The sequence below is a fragment of the Triturus cristatus genome, chromosome 12 (genome assembly GCF_964204655.1).
Source record: "Triturus cristatus chromosome 12, aTriCri1.1, whole genome shotgun sequence".
Classification (NCBI taxonomy): domain Eukaryota; kingdom Metazoa; phylum Chordata; class Amphibia; order Caudata; family Salamandridae; genus Triturus; species Triturus cristatus.
The window spans coordinates 123,861,981-123,875,670 of NC_140595.1; the positions used below are offsets into that span (position 1 = coordinate 123,861,981).

Consider the following 13,690-nt stretch of genomic DNA (forward strand, 5'->3'; position numbering starts at 1 on the left):
AGGGTATCTGCGTTGCTGGGGAGGATTGTTTATATGCAAAAAGGTGTCCCTTCCTGCACATAAACAATCTTTAAATAGCGTTTTGTGACTTTTAAATGTGCTGCTTAATGCAGCACACATAGAAGTTGCAAACATCATTTTTTTTAATGATTGTTTATGTGCAGGAAGGGACACCTTCCTGCACATAAGCAATAAATGGCGTTTTGCTGTTTAAATGTGTGCTGCACAGCTCAGCACAGCTCAGCACATATGGAAACAGCAAAAACGAGGAGAAATAAAGCATTTCTCCTGTTTAAGACCAGGTTGTCCCTGGTCTTAATGTTGGCTCTGCCTCCTATGTACGCTGCCCTTGTAAATATGGAGCAGTGTCAAAATCAATGGGTGTTGCAGTGAAACGCCCACCGCAACACTCATCGCCCTCCCCTTTCACACTAAGCATAGCGTTAAAGGGTGTCTTATTTACAAGGCAGTGTTAAGCCACGTTAAGTGGCTTAATGCTGCCATGTAAATAAAATGTAGCCCCTGTCGCCAACATAATGTCCAAAAAAGTGACCTTGTGGAGGAGATAGGGGCTTGTAAATATGCCCCTTACTGTGATTAATAGCTGCACTATTCATCTGGTTACCTATACATTTATAACCCTAAACGTCTTCTTAAATTAACGAAATACAGAGGCGCATATGTGTCTTCACACAAATCGGACCCCTTCCCTACTAATAGGTATGATGACCATAACATTCACATCAATATCTTAAATCTGCAGCTCTATATCAATTAAGGGCTTGGCTATCACAATCCACGCATTCCTACATCAAAGAACGAAGCGAGTATGGCCCGCTACGCTTTTTTCCCGCTACCAACATATTAGGCATGCATTATTAAGGTGTGGTTGATCAGTTTAAATTTAACCCACCACCTCTATTTATAGTGAGGTTACCCGCCCCCTGTATCTGAACAGTGTAAAGCAGGGATTAATGGCCCTCATGCAAATGGACTTAAACTCTACATTTTGCAGTCGTGTAATCTAACGTGATGAGGGCACCCTTACTCGCCTTACCTCCTTGAGATTACAGCCGCAAAGACTTCCTACTGCATTTTCCCTCGAAAATGCCGCTCGTTTTAAACCACACCCTTAAGTACTATTTCCTGGACACATGCAAGTTACATGTGGCTACTGAACTATCACAAGCCTACAAAAACGGTCTTAGTGTTACACCTCAACATGGGCGCCATCTTAGAGTAGAATAGGTGTGGACAAGAATGTCAATCTTGTCCTAAGTGTACAACAGTAGCACTAAGCCTATACATCATTACAAGGGCTTTGTCATTGCTTATATTTATCCAAATAATACAATGATCCAGACCATGCTGCACTGCAACCCTGGTCTCACCGACGACGCCACCCAATGCCGCCACCGAGCCACTGCTTGCATGGCGACCTGTGGGCACCACACTTTGCACCGCCTTGCTTCACAACTCCGCCTTGGTATCTCCGACGCCGCCGCTCCATGCCGGCATTGACGACACTGCTTGCACCGTGGTTCGAGGGCACCACTCATAAGTTACAAGAAGCACTGTCCTCATCCCGCACCTCAGCCTTGGCCCACCGACGCTGGCACCATTGACTCCAGTTCGTCAGCAGACAACAATGCTTCAGCAACGACGACGCCGCTGCTTGCACTGTGACCTGCCAGCACCGCAACAAGCACTGTATCACTTCGCACCGGAGCCCTGGTCTCACCGATGTCACTGGACAACTGTCACCGAGCTCCTGCCTGCACCGCGACCTGAGGGCACCGCACGCCGCACCACTGGACTTCGCACCACAGCCCAGATGACTGCCAATGCTCCCGACTTCAACCGCGAGGAGTTCGATCTGCAACGCATGTGACTTCAAGGGCCTGACGACTCCTGCACCGACCTCCGAAACCGACGCCTGCGGATGCCATCCTTACAGAGCTCATCGAGCGGTCGCTGACGCCCTACATTTCTAAAGGTACTGTTTTGCGGGTCTTCCCCACACTGTAGTCGGCCCGCAACGCCGCGGTCCATCAGAACTGTTTGGATTTGTTGTTAACGACGCAGTTATAGCCCCAGAAGAGCTATCAACTTCAAGGAACTGTATTTCAAGTCTATTTTGATTACTGAATATTTCTGAGAACTCTAGGGTGGATTTTTTAAAATCATTTTTGGTCTTGTTTTGGATATATAAAAATATTGGATATTTTCTAAACTGGTGTGGTGTCTTTTTGTAGTGTCTTCACTGTATTACTGTTGGTTATGTGCAAATGCTTTAAACACTGCCTCAAAGATAAGCCTGACTGCTCTTGCCAAGCTACCCAGGGGGTGAGCATGGGTAATTTTAGGAGTGTAACTCCCTTACCCTGACAAGAGGAAAAGGTCCCTACCTTGCCAACTAGAGACCACCATTTGTAACAATTACTCAAAACCAATCTAGTGTGAAATATCACGAGCATTTGCTAGCTCGTTGTGCTTGAATTTCCTTCTCCTCCACCCCCATGATTGGCCGGGCAACAGCCATCATGCCCTTAAACACAAGTTGCCCATGTTTCTTGCCTCACCAGTTCACGTATTACAATAATTTTGGTGGCATGTAAGCATTCTAAATATGGTAGTGACAAAAGAGAGACAGCCCCACAAACAATGGGGACAGGGCTCAGTATCACAGACTGAAATAGAGTTTCCCATTTCATGAGCAATTCTAACACTTGGATACTGCATCATCACTCCTCAATCTTTCCAAATGCTGAAATCCAGTACCACAACACTATAGCAGGAATGCAAAAGATTTAATTTTGTCCCTCTTTAAAATACATTACAATATGTATGCACTCAAAATTTGAGCGATCATCACAATGAACAATTAAAATACAATTTAAAATGGTTCTCTCAATAGTTAAAAACTCTTGTGTGATCTTCACAGCATGCCAGAACAAAATTTAATACGACAAGTAAGAATTTTAAATTATATTTGACAATGACACAAAACAGGGAGAAGAAACACCAAACAGACACATCTGTCTAAAGGACTGATCTGTTCAATCTGGGGTATACAATACTTCATGTGGTGTCCACATCACCATCTAGCAGGTCCCCAGTCTTCACAGATTCAGTGCTATAGATTACGTTGACGCGTTTCGGTGGACCGAAGTAATAGGTCCCCAGATTCCTCAGAACACGCACAATGATTCTCCCACAAATGTGTGACCCACAATACTGTGAAGAAATATAATACAAATATCACAAATGTGAAATATAATTTTTCCATCATAAAGTTACAATGTGCATATGTCATTGCATTCCATCAGATGACAAAAGTGCTTGCCTACCATACTGTGATGGTACTAGAATTCTAACAATTATAGTCCATTCTCATCGATCATTCCATCAGTTTAGCAAGGTGGGCCACAAAGTTCACACACCATCGATATCCTTCATGCTTCCACAACTCTCTACCAATCACTCTGTTTCTTATATGGACCATTTCATGTTGTCCACTTACACACTCCCCTCCAATTAAAAAAGATCGCCCACAAGGCCTCACCTATAGCCCTGATTGTTAATCCAAAAGCGTGTAGAAATCCTCAATATCATAGGGAGACCACCCACGTTGTAACCTGGCAATCTGCAATAGAGGAAGCAAACATTTCTATTAGACTGAAGCCCCTTCCTGCAGCGCTATAAAATGACCTATTCATTGCCTAGTTGTCTTAATATTTTGGAGGGCTCACCTTGTACAATATCAAAACTTCAGATGAGTCACAGCGGTTCGCTGAGATTTCATCGAATACTTTACACGGGAAACGTCCATTACAACGCAGGCATTACATCTCAATGCCTCTACAACGCAACTTTTACAACACAAGTGCCTTTACATTGCATGCCAATACAATGCATGCCATTACAACGCATGTCATTACAACGCATGCCATTACAACGCATGCCATTACAACGCATTATAAGGTTAGCAATGGAGAATTTTAAGTTTTAGGGTGGGTATGGGTTTTGGGATAGTTGGAATAGTAATTTTTACCCCCACGCTATCCAATACTTTCCCTACTGTTGCACTCACTGGAGGGAGAATAGTCATGTTTACCCCAACGGTGTCCAACACTTTCCCTACTGTTGCGCTCACTGGAGTGAGAATAGTAATTTTTACCCCCGCGCTATCCAATACTTTCCCTACTGTTGCACTCACTGGAGGGAGAATAGTCATGTTTACCCCAACGGTGTCCAACACTTTCCCTACTGTTGCACTCACTGGAGTGGGAATAGTAATTTTTACCCCTACGCTATCGTTGTATGCGTTGTAATGGTAGTTTAAAAAAATGTGTTATAATGGTATGCATTGTAAAATTATGCGATGTAATGGTAGTTGTGTTGTAAAAACTGCGATGTAAAAGCATGCGTTGTAATTGTTTGCGTTGTAATTTATATATTCCTTCACAGTGCTGAGGGTTTCGCCCCCCCGTGAAAAGATATTCTAGGATAGAAAGGATTAGATATTATAATTCATCCCTCATCCGTAGCACATGGATGCTTCACGGCTAGCCTTGTACCATATGGATGGTGACCGTTCTTACCCAGTAAGGAGAAGGGACAATCAATGCTCCAAAACGTGGCCTCTGAATGAAAAATAAACCCAGGGACACAAGCTTCCTATGCTAATTGCACAGCAACTCCGGGGTTTTGAACCTGCCTTAGTGTCGGAGTCGCCTATAAACACAGAGCGCATTTTAAAACCAGGAGGGGGGGGGGGGGGCACAGCCTCTGGGTGATAAGTTCACTAAGACACTGCACATTTAGGGGCAAATTTACCTTGACGTGATGGAGGGCGGCGTCAGCCTCCTTGGCTTAACACCGCGCTCCGCCACTTCTAAAACGCAAGGCTGCACCATATTTACAACAATGTGGTGCAGCCCTGCGTTTCCCCCTTAGCTGGCACTAAATTTAGCTGCTTAGCGACAACGCAGGCACCCTTGCACCAGAGTGCAAGGGTATCTGCGTTGCTGGGGAGGATTGTTTATATGCAAAAAGGTGTCCCTTCCTGCACATAAACAATCTTTAAATAGCGTTTTGTGACTGCTTAATGCAGCACACATAGAAGTTGCAAACATCATTTTTTTAATGATTGTTTATGTGCAGGAAGGGACACCTTCCTGCACATGAGCAATAAATGGCGTTTTGCTGTTTAAATGTGTGCTGCACAGCTCAGCACAGCTCAGCACATATGGAAACAGCAAAAACGAGGAGAAATAAAGCATTTCTCCTGTTTAAGACCAGGTTATCCCTGGTCTTAATGTTGGCTCTGCCTCCTATGTACGCTGCCCTTGTAAATATGGAGCAGTGTCAAAATCAATGGGTGTTGCAGTGAAACGCCCACCGCAACACTCATCGCCCTCCCCTTTCACACTAAGCATAGCGTTAAAGGGTGTCTTATTTACAAGGCAGTGTTAAGCCACGTTAAGTGGCTTAATGCTGCCATGTAAATAAAATGTAGCCCCTGTCGCCAACATAATGTCCAAAAAAGTGACCTTGTGGTGGAGATAGGGGCTTGTAAATATGCCCCTTACTGTGATTAATAGCTGCACTGTTCATCTGGTTACCTATACATTTATAACCCTAAACGTCTTCTAAAATTAACGAAATACAGAGGCGCATATGTGTCTTTACACAAATCGGACCCCTTCCCTACTAATAGGTATGATGACCATAACATTCACATTAATATCTTAAATCTACAGCTCTATATCAATTAAGGGCTTGGCTATCACAATCCACGCATTCCTACATCAAAGAACGAAGCGAGTATGGCCCGCTACGCTTTTTTCCCGCTACCAACATATTAGGCATGCATTATTAAGGTGTGGTTGATCAGTTTAAATTTAACCCACCACCTCTATTTATAGTGAGGTTACCCGCCCCCTGTATCTGAAAAGTGTAAAGCAGGTATTAATGGCCCTCGTGCAAATCGACTTAAACTCTACATTTTGCAGTCGTGTAATCTAACGTGATGAGGGCACCCTTACTCGCCTTACCTCCTTGAGATTACAGCCGCAAAGACTTCCTACTGCGTTTTCCCTCGAAAATGCCGCTCGTTTTAAACCACACCCTTAAGTACTATTTCCTGGACACATGCAAGTTACATGTGGCTACTGAACTATCACAAGTGTCAGGCGCGGATCTAGGGTGCCTACCGAAGGTACAGTCAGAGGAGGACTACATCCCCCAGAATCCCCGGCTGTATGGAGGCGTGACCAAGATGGGTAAATACCCGCGTTGCAAGCCAATCGAGGCGCGTAATACTGGAAGGTGGTTGGTGCTGGAGAAGACGCCCAGCAGAGAAGGAGGAAGACGCGTGTGTTCGCGTCTGTTATCGAGTTAGGAGCGTGCCGGGTTGTGGCGGAGTGCCGCCGCGAGGTACGCGGATCAGGGAAGCCAGTTCCGGCTTCACGAAACCCCACGCGGGACGCTGACGTAAGTGTCGCCGCGTTTCAAGACCCCAGGACTGAACGAGGTACGGAGCGTTTCTGTCCCATCTGAAGTCGAGGGAGACGCGGTGAGACTCCGACAAAGGAAACAGGTATCTCGGGACCTCGGGAGGGGTCGGCTCTGTTCAGGACAGTTTCTCGTTGCCAGAGAGGAGGAGGAAGGGAACCCGGAATACGAGACATTTGGTTAACTCTTCCCTTTCGTGCAGGCAAGGGAACAGCAAGCGCTAACTCTCTACATGATGTCAATGCAGGATTAGTGACTTTGGGATTAGGGCACTTGTACATTATTTCGGAAGCGCTCAGTAGCGCCACAGGGGAAACCGACAGGGGAACGAAGGGGAAGAAGGTCTGTTAGATCTTGCGAGTGTTGGAGGGGGCTGGTCCTCTCGAGTCTGAAGTGAAGGCTACGTCCCTATGGGGGCCATGGTATGCATGAAGTGACACATTTGGCAGCTACACTTAGTGAGACCTAACTGAGAGTAGTTTACCTTGTGGTTGTATCCTATGTTCTTTTCTGTTCTTTCTTTGCAGGGCTCCCAATCCCCGCGGTCCCCGTTTTAGTCCTTTTCCCTCGCCTGATTGCCCTGGCACTCTGTGTCTCTATAACCAGAGCCAGGTACGTCGGGAGGTGGAACCCTTGTGCTTCATTCGGATCTACAGGAGCCACAGCGGAACGTGACAGAATTACGCGCCGGAGGCGGTGCGTTCGTTCCACGCCCGATTCCCGGACAAGCCTGGTCTTAGGAGGCGCACGGGAAGGGGGGCATACTGTCAGGCGCGGATCTAGGGCGCCTACCGAAGGTACAGTCAGAGGAGGACTACATCCCCCAGAATCCCCGGCTGTATGGAGGCGTGACCAAGATGGGTAAATACGCGCGTTGCAAGCCAATCGAGGCGCGTAATACTGGAAGGTGGTTGGTGCTGGAGAAGACGCCCAGCAGAGAAGGAGGAAGACGCGTGTGTTCGCGTCTGTTATCGAGTTAGGAGCGTGCCGGGTTGTGGCGGAGTGCCGCCGCGAGGTACGCGGATCAGGGAAGCCAGTTCCGGCTTCACGAAACCCCACGCGGGACGCTGACGTAAGCGTCGCCGCATTTCAAGACCCCAGGACTGAACGAGGTACGGAGCGTTTCTGTCCCATCTGAAGTCGAGGGAGACGCGGTGAGACTCCGACAAAGGAAACAGGTATCTCGGGACCTCGGGAGGGGTCGGCTCTGTTCAGGACAGTTTCTCGTTGCCAGAGAGGAGGAGGAAGGGAACCCGGAATACGAGACATTTGGTTAACTCTACCCTTTCGTGCAGGCAAGGGAACAGCAAGCGCTAACTCTCTACATGATGTCAATGCAGGATTAGTGACTTTGGGATTAGGGCACTTGTACATTATTTCGGAAGCGCTCAGTAGCGCCACAGGGGAAACCGACAGGGGAACGAAGGGGAAGAAGGTCTGTTAGATCTTGCGAGTGTTGGAGGGGGCTGGTCCTCTCGAGTATGAAGTGAAGGCTACGTCCCTATGGGGGCCATGGTATGCATGAAGTGACACATTTGGCAGCTACACTTAGTGAGACCTAACTGAGAGTAGTTTACCTTGTGGTTGTATCCTATGTTCTTTTCTGTTCTTTCTTTGCAGGGCTCCCAATCCCCGCAGTCCCCGTTTTATTCCTTTTCCCTCGCCTGATTGCCCTGGCACTCTGTGTCTCTATAACCAGAGCCAGGTACGTCGGGAGGTGGAACCCTTGTGCTTCATTCGGATCTACAGGAGCCACAGCGGAACGTGACAACAAGCCTACAAAAACGGTCTTAGTGTTACACCTCAACATGGGCGCCATCTTAGAGTAGAATAGGTGTGGACAAGAATGTCAATCTTGTCCTAAGTGTACAACAGTAGCACTAAGCCTATACATCATTACAAGGGCTTTGTCATTGCTTATATTTATCCAAATAATACAATGATCCAGATCCTCCCTATTATTTAAACCCGACCTTCTGGTGTTAAATTTTGAGGTAAACCATTATTCCCTAATCTTTCTTCTCTCATCTGGGTTTCCTCCTCTCCTTCTGTTCATTACTGTTTCCAGTATAAACCATCTAATGTCTGTGCACGCATGACCTTTTTCCAAAAATAGATCCACTAGGAGTGCGTTCATTTTCTGCAATCGTACAGCGGATTTGTGTTTACCTACCCGCAACCTAATTTCTCTATTAGTCTCCACATATAGATCCCAGGCCACAGGGACATAGCAGAAGATAAATTGCATTGCGGCTACGGCAGTTGTTAAATGAATTTGTTGTGATTCTGATCCCCTGATATTCATGTTTTTTTCCCCTACATTTGTCACAAATTCTGCGGCTTCCGCATTTGTAGCTACCTGGGATTTTACTCATCCCCAACGTCATTTGGAATCGTGATCGTTCTTCTCTGTAGGTTTGCACTGAGGAATTCTTCAAATATTGGTTCCTCTTAAAGGCAAACAGAGGTTTGCTCTATTTAACCTTCTCATTATCATTCAAGATACGTTGATAAAAAATATCTATGGTAGTACCATAAAGTCTGTCCCCATAACTCATGCCACTGGTGATTGATGTGTCGTTATGCAAAGGTCTCATACAGAACATGTCTGTTTTGATTTGATTCAATCGCCACAGTTTCAGGCTATACTTGACATACCGTGGCTGGTAAAGCACAATCCTGATATTGATTGGAGGAGTCATACACTTTCCTTTCATTCTGATTATTGTGATGAACACTGTACACAGGGGATAGAAAGCCAGAAGGCGATAACTGTGATAACTGACACAGTTGTACCTGAATTACCTTTGTGTTATTAGATTTGGTAAAGCTGTTTGATTAAAAAAAAAACACTTCTCTTTTTCCTCACAGACCTTATGACAGTCATATTTACTTAAATACTGGAGCACATATTCCCTGCAGTAGGATTTATGCGTTGACAGAAAAAGAAAACATTTACCTCAGGGATTACTTGGATAAAATGCTTCAAATCTGGTTTGTCAGACCCTCCCGCTCCCCAGCATCCTCTCCTAATTCTTTTATTCCAAAAAAGGAGGGTTGTCTCAGGTATTGCATTGACTATAGATCCCATAATCACATTACTATAAAAAGCAGATACCCTCTGCCATTAAGTCAATCATTGCTTGATCAGGTCAAAGATGTGAAAATCTTCACTGAACTAGATTTAAGAGGGGGCGTATCATTTGGTACGAGTTCAGGAAGGTGATGAATGGAAAACCGCTTCTCGCACTGTGGGCCCGATTCACAGAGGCAAACTTGCACTTTTGTGTAAGTTTACTACTTTTCGCTATTCACAAATGTAAACTTAGACCAAAAGTCTAACTTTACTACTTTTTGGAATTCCCAAAGGTAACCTTAGTCAAAAAGTTGAACTTTACTACTTTTCAGTACTCACAAAGGTAAACTTAAACCAAATGTCTAATTTTACTACTTTTCGGTTTTCACAAAGGTAAACTTAGACCAAAGTCTAACTTTACTAGTAGTTACTTACCTTTGTGAATACTGAAAAGTAGTAAAGTTAAACTTTTGGTCTAACTTTACCTTTGTGAATACCATGAAGTAGTAAAGTTAGACATTTGGTTTAAATTTACCTTTGTGAATCGGACCCTAAGTTTTGGCTATATGAATATCTAGTTATGCCCTTTGGCCTTTATAATGCAGCTGCTGCCTTCCAATTCTTCATTAATGAAATCTTGAGGGAATTGTTGGATGTTTGTGCTATTGCTTAAATAGATGATATATTAATTTACTCATCTGTGGAAGAGCACACAAAACATGTCAGAGCTTTCCTGGAGAAACAAAGGGACAATAAGTTGTATTTAATATTGGACCAATGTGAATGTAATGCGCCTGAACTTACCTTCTTGGGGTTTGTATTATCTCCAGAATTGGTGAGCTTGTATCCTCATACGATATAAGCTATTACTCAATGGAAGTCGCCCCAATCTGTAAAAGTACAACGCTTTTTAGAGTTTGCTCATTTGTATAGGTGCTTCATTGATAACGTTTCAGCTTTAGCAAACACAAGGAGATGATGGACGGAGGTGGCATGGTGAGTAAAAGATTGATGGATTTAACCCAGATCTCTTGACTGGGGGTGAATGTTTTGATTTGTTCTGCATTCCGTCCATCAACTGTGTGTCTTTTGCTTTTCAGCTTTGGCTTCTCCTATCACTAAGCTGCTACTTAAGGGAATATTATTTCACTAGAATCTTGAGGCCGAAGAGGCCTTTCAAAAGTTTAAAAAGGGGGTTACCAGTGCACCCATATTGAAACACCCAGATCCCTCCCAAGCTTTCTTAATTGAGGCTGATGCTTCTCAGGTAACGATTGGGGGGGGGGGGGGGTACTATCCCAAAGAGACAAGTCATCAGGTCGTTTACATCCTGCCGCTTTCAATTCCCATAAACTCAGTCTCACTGATCAAAACTATTCAGGAGGAGATAGAGAGCTACTTTCCATAAAAAGGGCATTTGAAGAATGGAGTCAGTAGCTGTTAGGAGTGTTACACATTTTTACAATTCTTACAGACCAAAGGAATCTGCAGTTCATCAAATCAGCACATGCATTTTCTATGAGACAATTGTGCGGGACCCAATATTTCAGTGAATTTGATTTTGTAATAAAGTTTGAGGTCGGGAGAAAGCACAGAAAGTCTGATGCTCTCTCACGTTTGGGTTATGATGCTCGTGAGACTCCTAGTGATCATCCAATGATTATAGCCAAATAATGCATTCTAGGAGCATTATATTCAGTAGAAAGGTTTACTAGTGAGGTATTAAAGGTGACACTCCAAAGAAGTGACAGTCCTTGATCAAACTCAAAGAGCTGAGAGGATAGAATCTCCTATACATACAAGGGGGTTTAGTTATCCCTACAGTACCTTTGCAGCAACAATCTTTAGAATGGTGCTATTCACATTTGCTCACTGGTCATCCAGGGAACAAAAAGACTATCAAACTCCTTAGAAGGTATTTTTGGTGGCCCACACTGTCAACCGATGCCAAACAGTATGTACAACAATGTCACATCTGTGCACAAAGCAAGAGTTCCCATCAGGTACCTGCCGGCCTCCTACCCCTATGCCCACTGCTTCTTGGCATTCTGTTTCTATGGACTTTACTATTGAACAACCAAAAAGAGAACAGGGTTTCACAGTTTTCCTAGTTGTGGTTGGTATGTTAACAAAAATGGCCCATTGCATTCCCATGAAACAATTACCTACATCTGCCTTTAGAGGGCAGGTAATAGCATATACATTGGCGCAGCGGAAACAACGCTCTCAGAAGATGATTTCCCTACAGGAGGAGGTTGAAAAAGTTAAAGCTATTTTAAAGACGGCTAGGTCCGAATCTCAAAACACGGGTCTCCTTCAAGATCTAGCAGAGGCTAAAGATAATCTCAGGCAATTATTTTATCTGCAGGTAGTCAAGGGAAGCAAGGCCTACAAACAAAAACTGTACGAAGAGAGTCAACATATAGGACGCTATCTGGCCTGGTTAAGAAAAACTCAGAATAGTCAAAATACAATTACTCGGATTAAAGAACCAGTTTTGGATACAATTGCAGATTCCAAAGAGGAGATTGCAGTTTTTTTATGGCATTTTAAAATGATATATGAGGAGACGCAGGAAATTACTCAAGCATCACTTATACACTATTTTGTATCCTTAGAAATGCCTTCTATTTCTAAGACAGTACAGGATTCTTTTGATAAATCTATTTTTCAAGGTGAAGTTAGTAATGTATTGAAATCTATAGCCAATGCAAAAGTCCCAGGTAATGACGGTATCCCTGTTGAAGTCTTTAAGATTTTTGAACCTTTGCTTTTACCTTTTCTTACTAAATTATACAATTTGATAAAGATGGTGAACCAATATCTACAAATTTTAAGGAAGCAGTTGTGGTCTGCTTTTTAAAGAAAGATAAGGATCCCACCGCTGCTGGTTCATACAGACCTATAGGTCTTTTAAATATAGACTATAAAATGTTTATGAAAATCTGGGAGGTAAGGTTGACCCCAGTTGCACAACAGGTGGTTCATCTGGATCAGTCAGGTTTTATTCGGAATAGATCTATGGCCTCCAATACATACTTTTTGACACAAGCCATTGATTACCTGTCAGTCAACAAGGTTAAGGCAGCAATCTTAATGCTTGATGCAGAAAAAGCATTTGACCTTGTTGACTGGCAGGCTTTGTTTTTTATATCATCTAAGTTCAGCTTGTCTGGACGTCTGATCAAAATGATAAAAGATGTGTACTCAGGTTCATCGGTGAGAATCTTAATCAACAGAGAATCCGTGAGTATAGTCAAGATTCGACGTGTGACAAGACAGGGATACCCGCTGTCCCCCTTTTATTTGCACATTTAATAGAACCCTTGGCAATTAAAATCCGTGACAATCTTCAGATAATGCCTCCCATAGCGGCTATCCCAAAAATGAAATTATTCGCAGATGATGTTATTTTATATTTATCAGCAGAATCATCTAATATCTTAAATGCTTTTAAGGAAGTAGAAGAGTTTACACGAATAGGTGGGTATAGACTAAATCGAGCAAAGACGGAGGTGCTTTGGTTCAATGCCTCATCGGTGTCACTGCCTTTTCTCCATCAGCAGAAATCATCTAATCCTATTAGATATTTAGGGTTATGTGTAAATTGTCACTATGATCATCTTTTTAGGCTCAATTATGGAAACCCCTTGGAAAAAGTTAATAGGCTATTAGATTGTTGGTCTCTTCTTACTTTAACTTTAATTGGCCGTGTATCGTTGGTCAAAATGTCAATCTTGCCAATATGTGTATTTTTATTTATCCTTCTTCCAATTAAAATTCCTAAAACATATTTCTTGGGAGTACATGCATTAATTCGGAATTTTATATGGGCACAGAAACAGCCTAGAACCTCCTTAGCAATTTTACAACTAGATACTTCTCAGTGGGGGGCTTGCCCTCCCCAATCTTGAGCTTTATTATCAGGCTGCATTATTTAATTAATTGGTTCAACTTCCATTGGCAGCATCAAAATTTGAGAATTTTTTATTAAAAAGTATGGTGCAAGAGAGTACAATCCAATTACCCTCTTTTCTACGCTCTCCGAAACTCCCTAAAAAATCAGGATACAAGGCATTAGTTGACCTTGGTTGT

At 43.6% G+C, this 13,690-nt stretch overlaps 1 protein-coding gene across 6 annotated transcripts in view; it reads right to left on the bottom strand.

Annotated features, from left to right (window-relative positions):
- The window catches only part of LOC146772848 (uncharacterized), a 152,629-nt gene that overhangs the window by 17,454 nt on the left and 121,485 nt on the right, over positions 1 to 13,690 (bottom strand). For 3 of the 6 annotated variants that reach the window (XR_014971908.1, XR_014971909.1, XM_085636798.1), the window contains exon 4: positions 3,566 to 3,646. Coding sequence is in view for 2 of the 6 variants with exons in the window: in XM_085636798.1 (XP_085492924.1) it covers positions 3,566 to 3,646 (81 nt within the window). In the remaining 4 variants the exon portion in view is untranslated. Of the gene's footprint in view, positions 1 to 2,799; positions 3,238 to 3,565; positions 3,647 to 13,690 lie in introns of those variants that run through there. The other 3 variants (XR_014971910.1, XR_014971911.1, XM_085636799.1) reach the window with 3 other exon arrangements.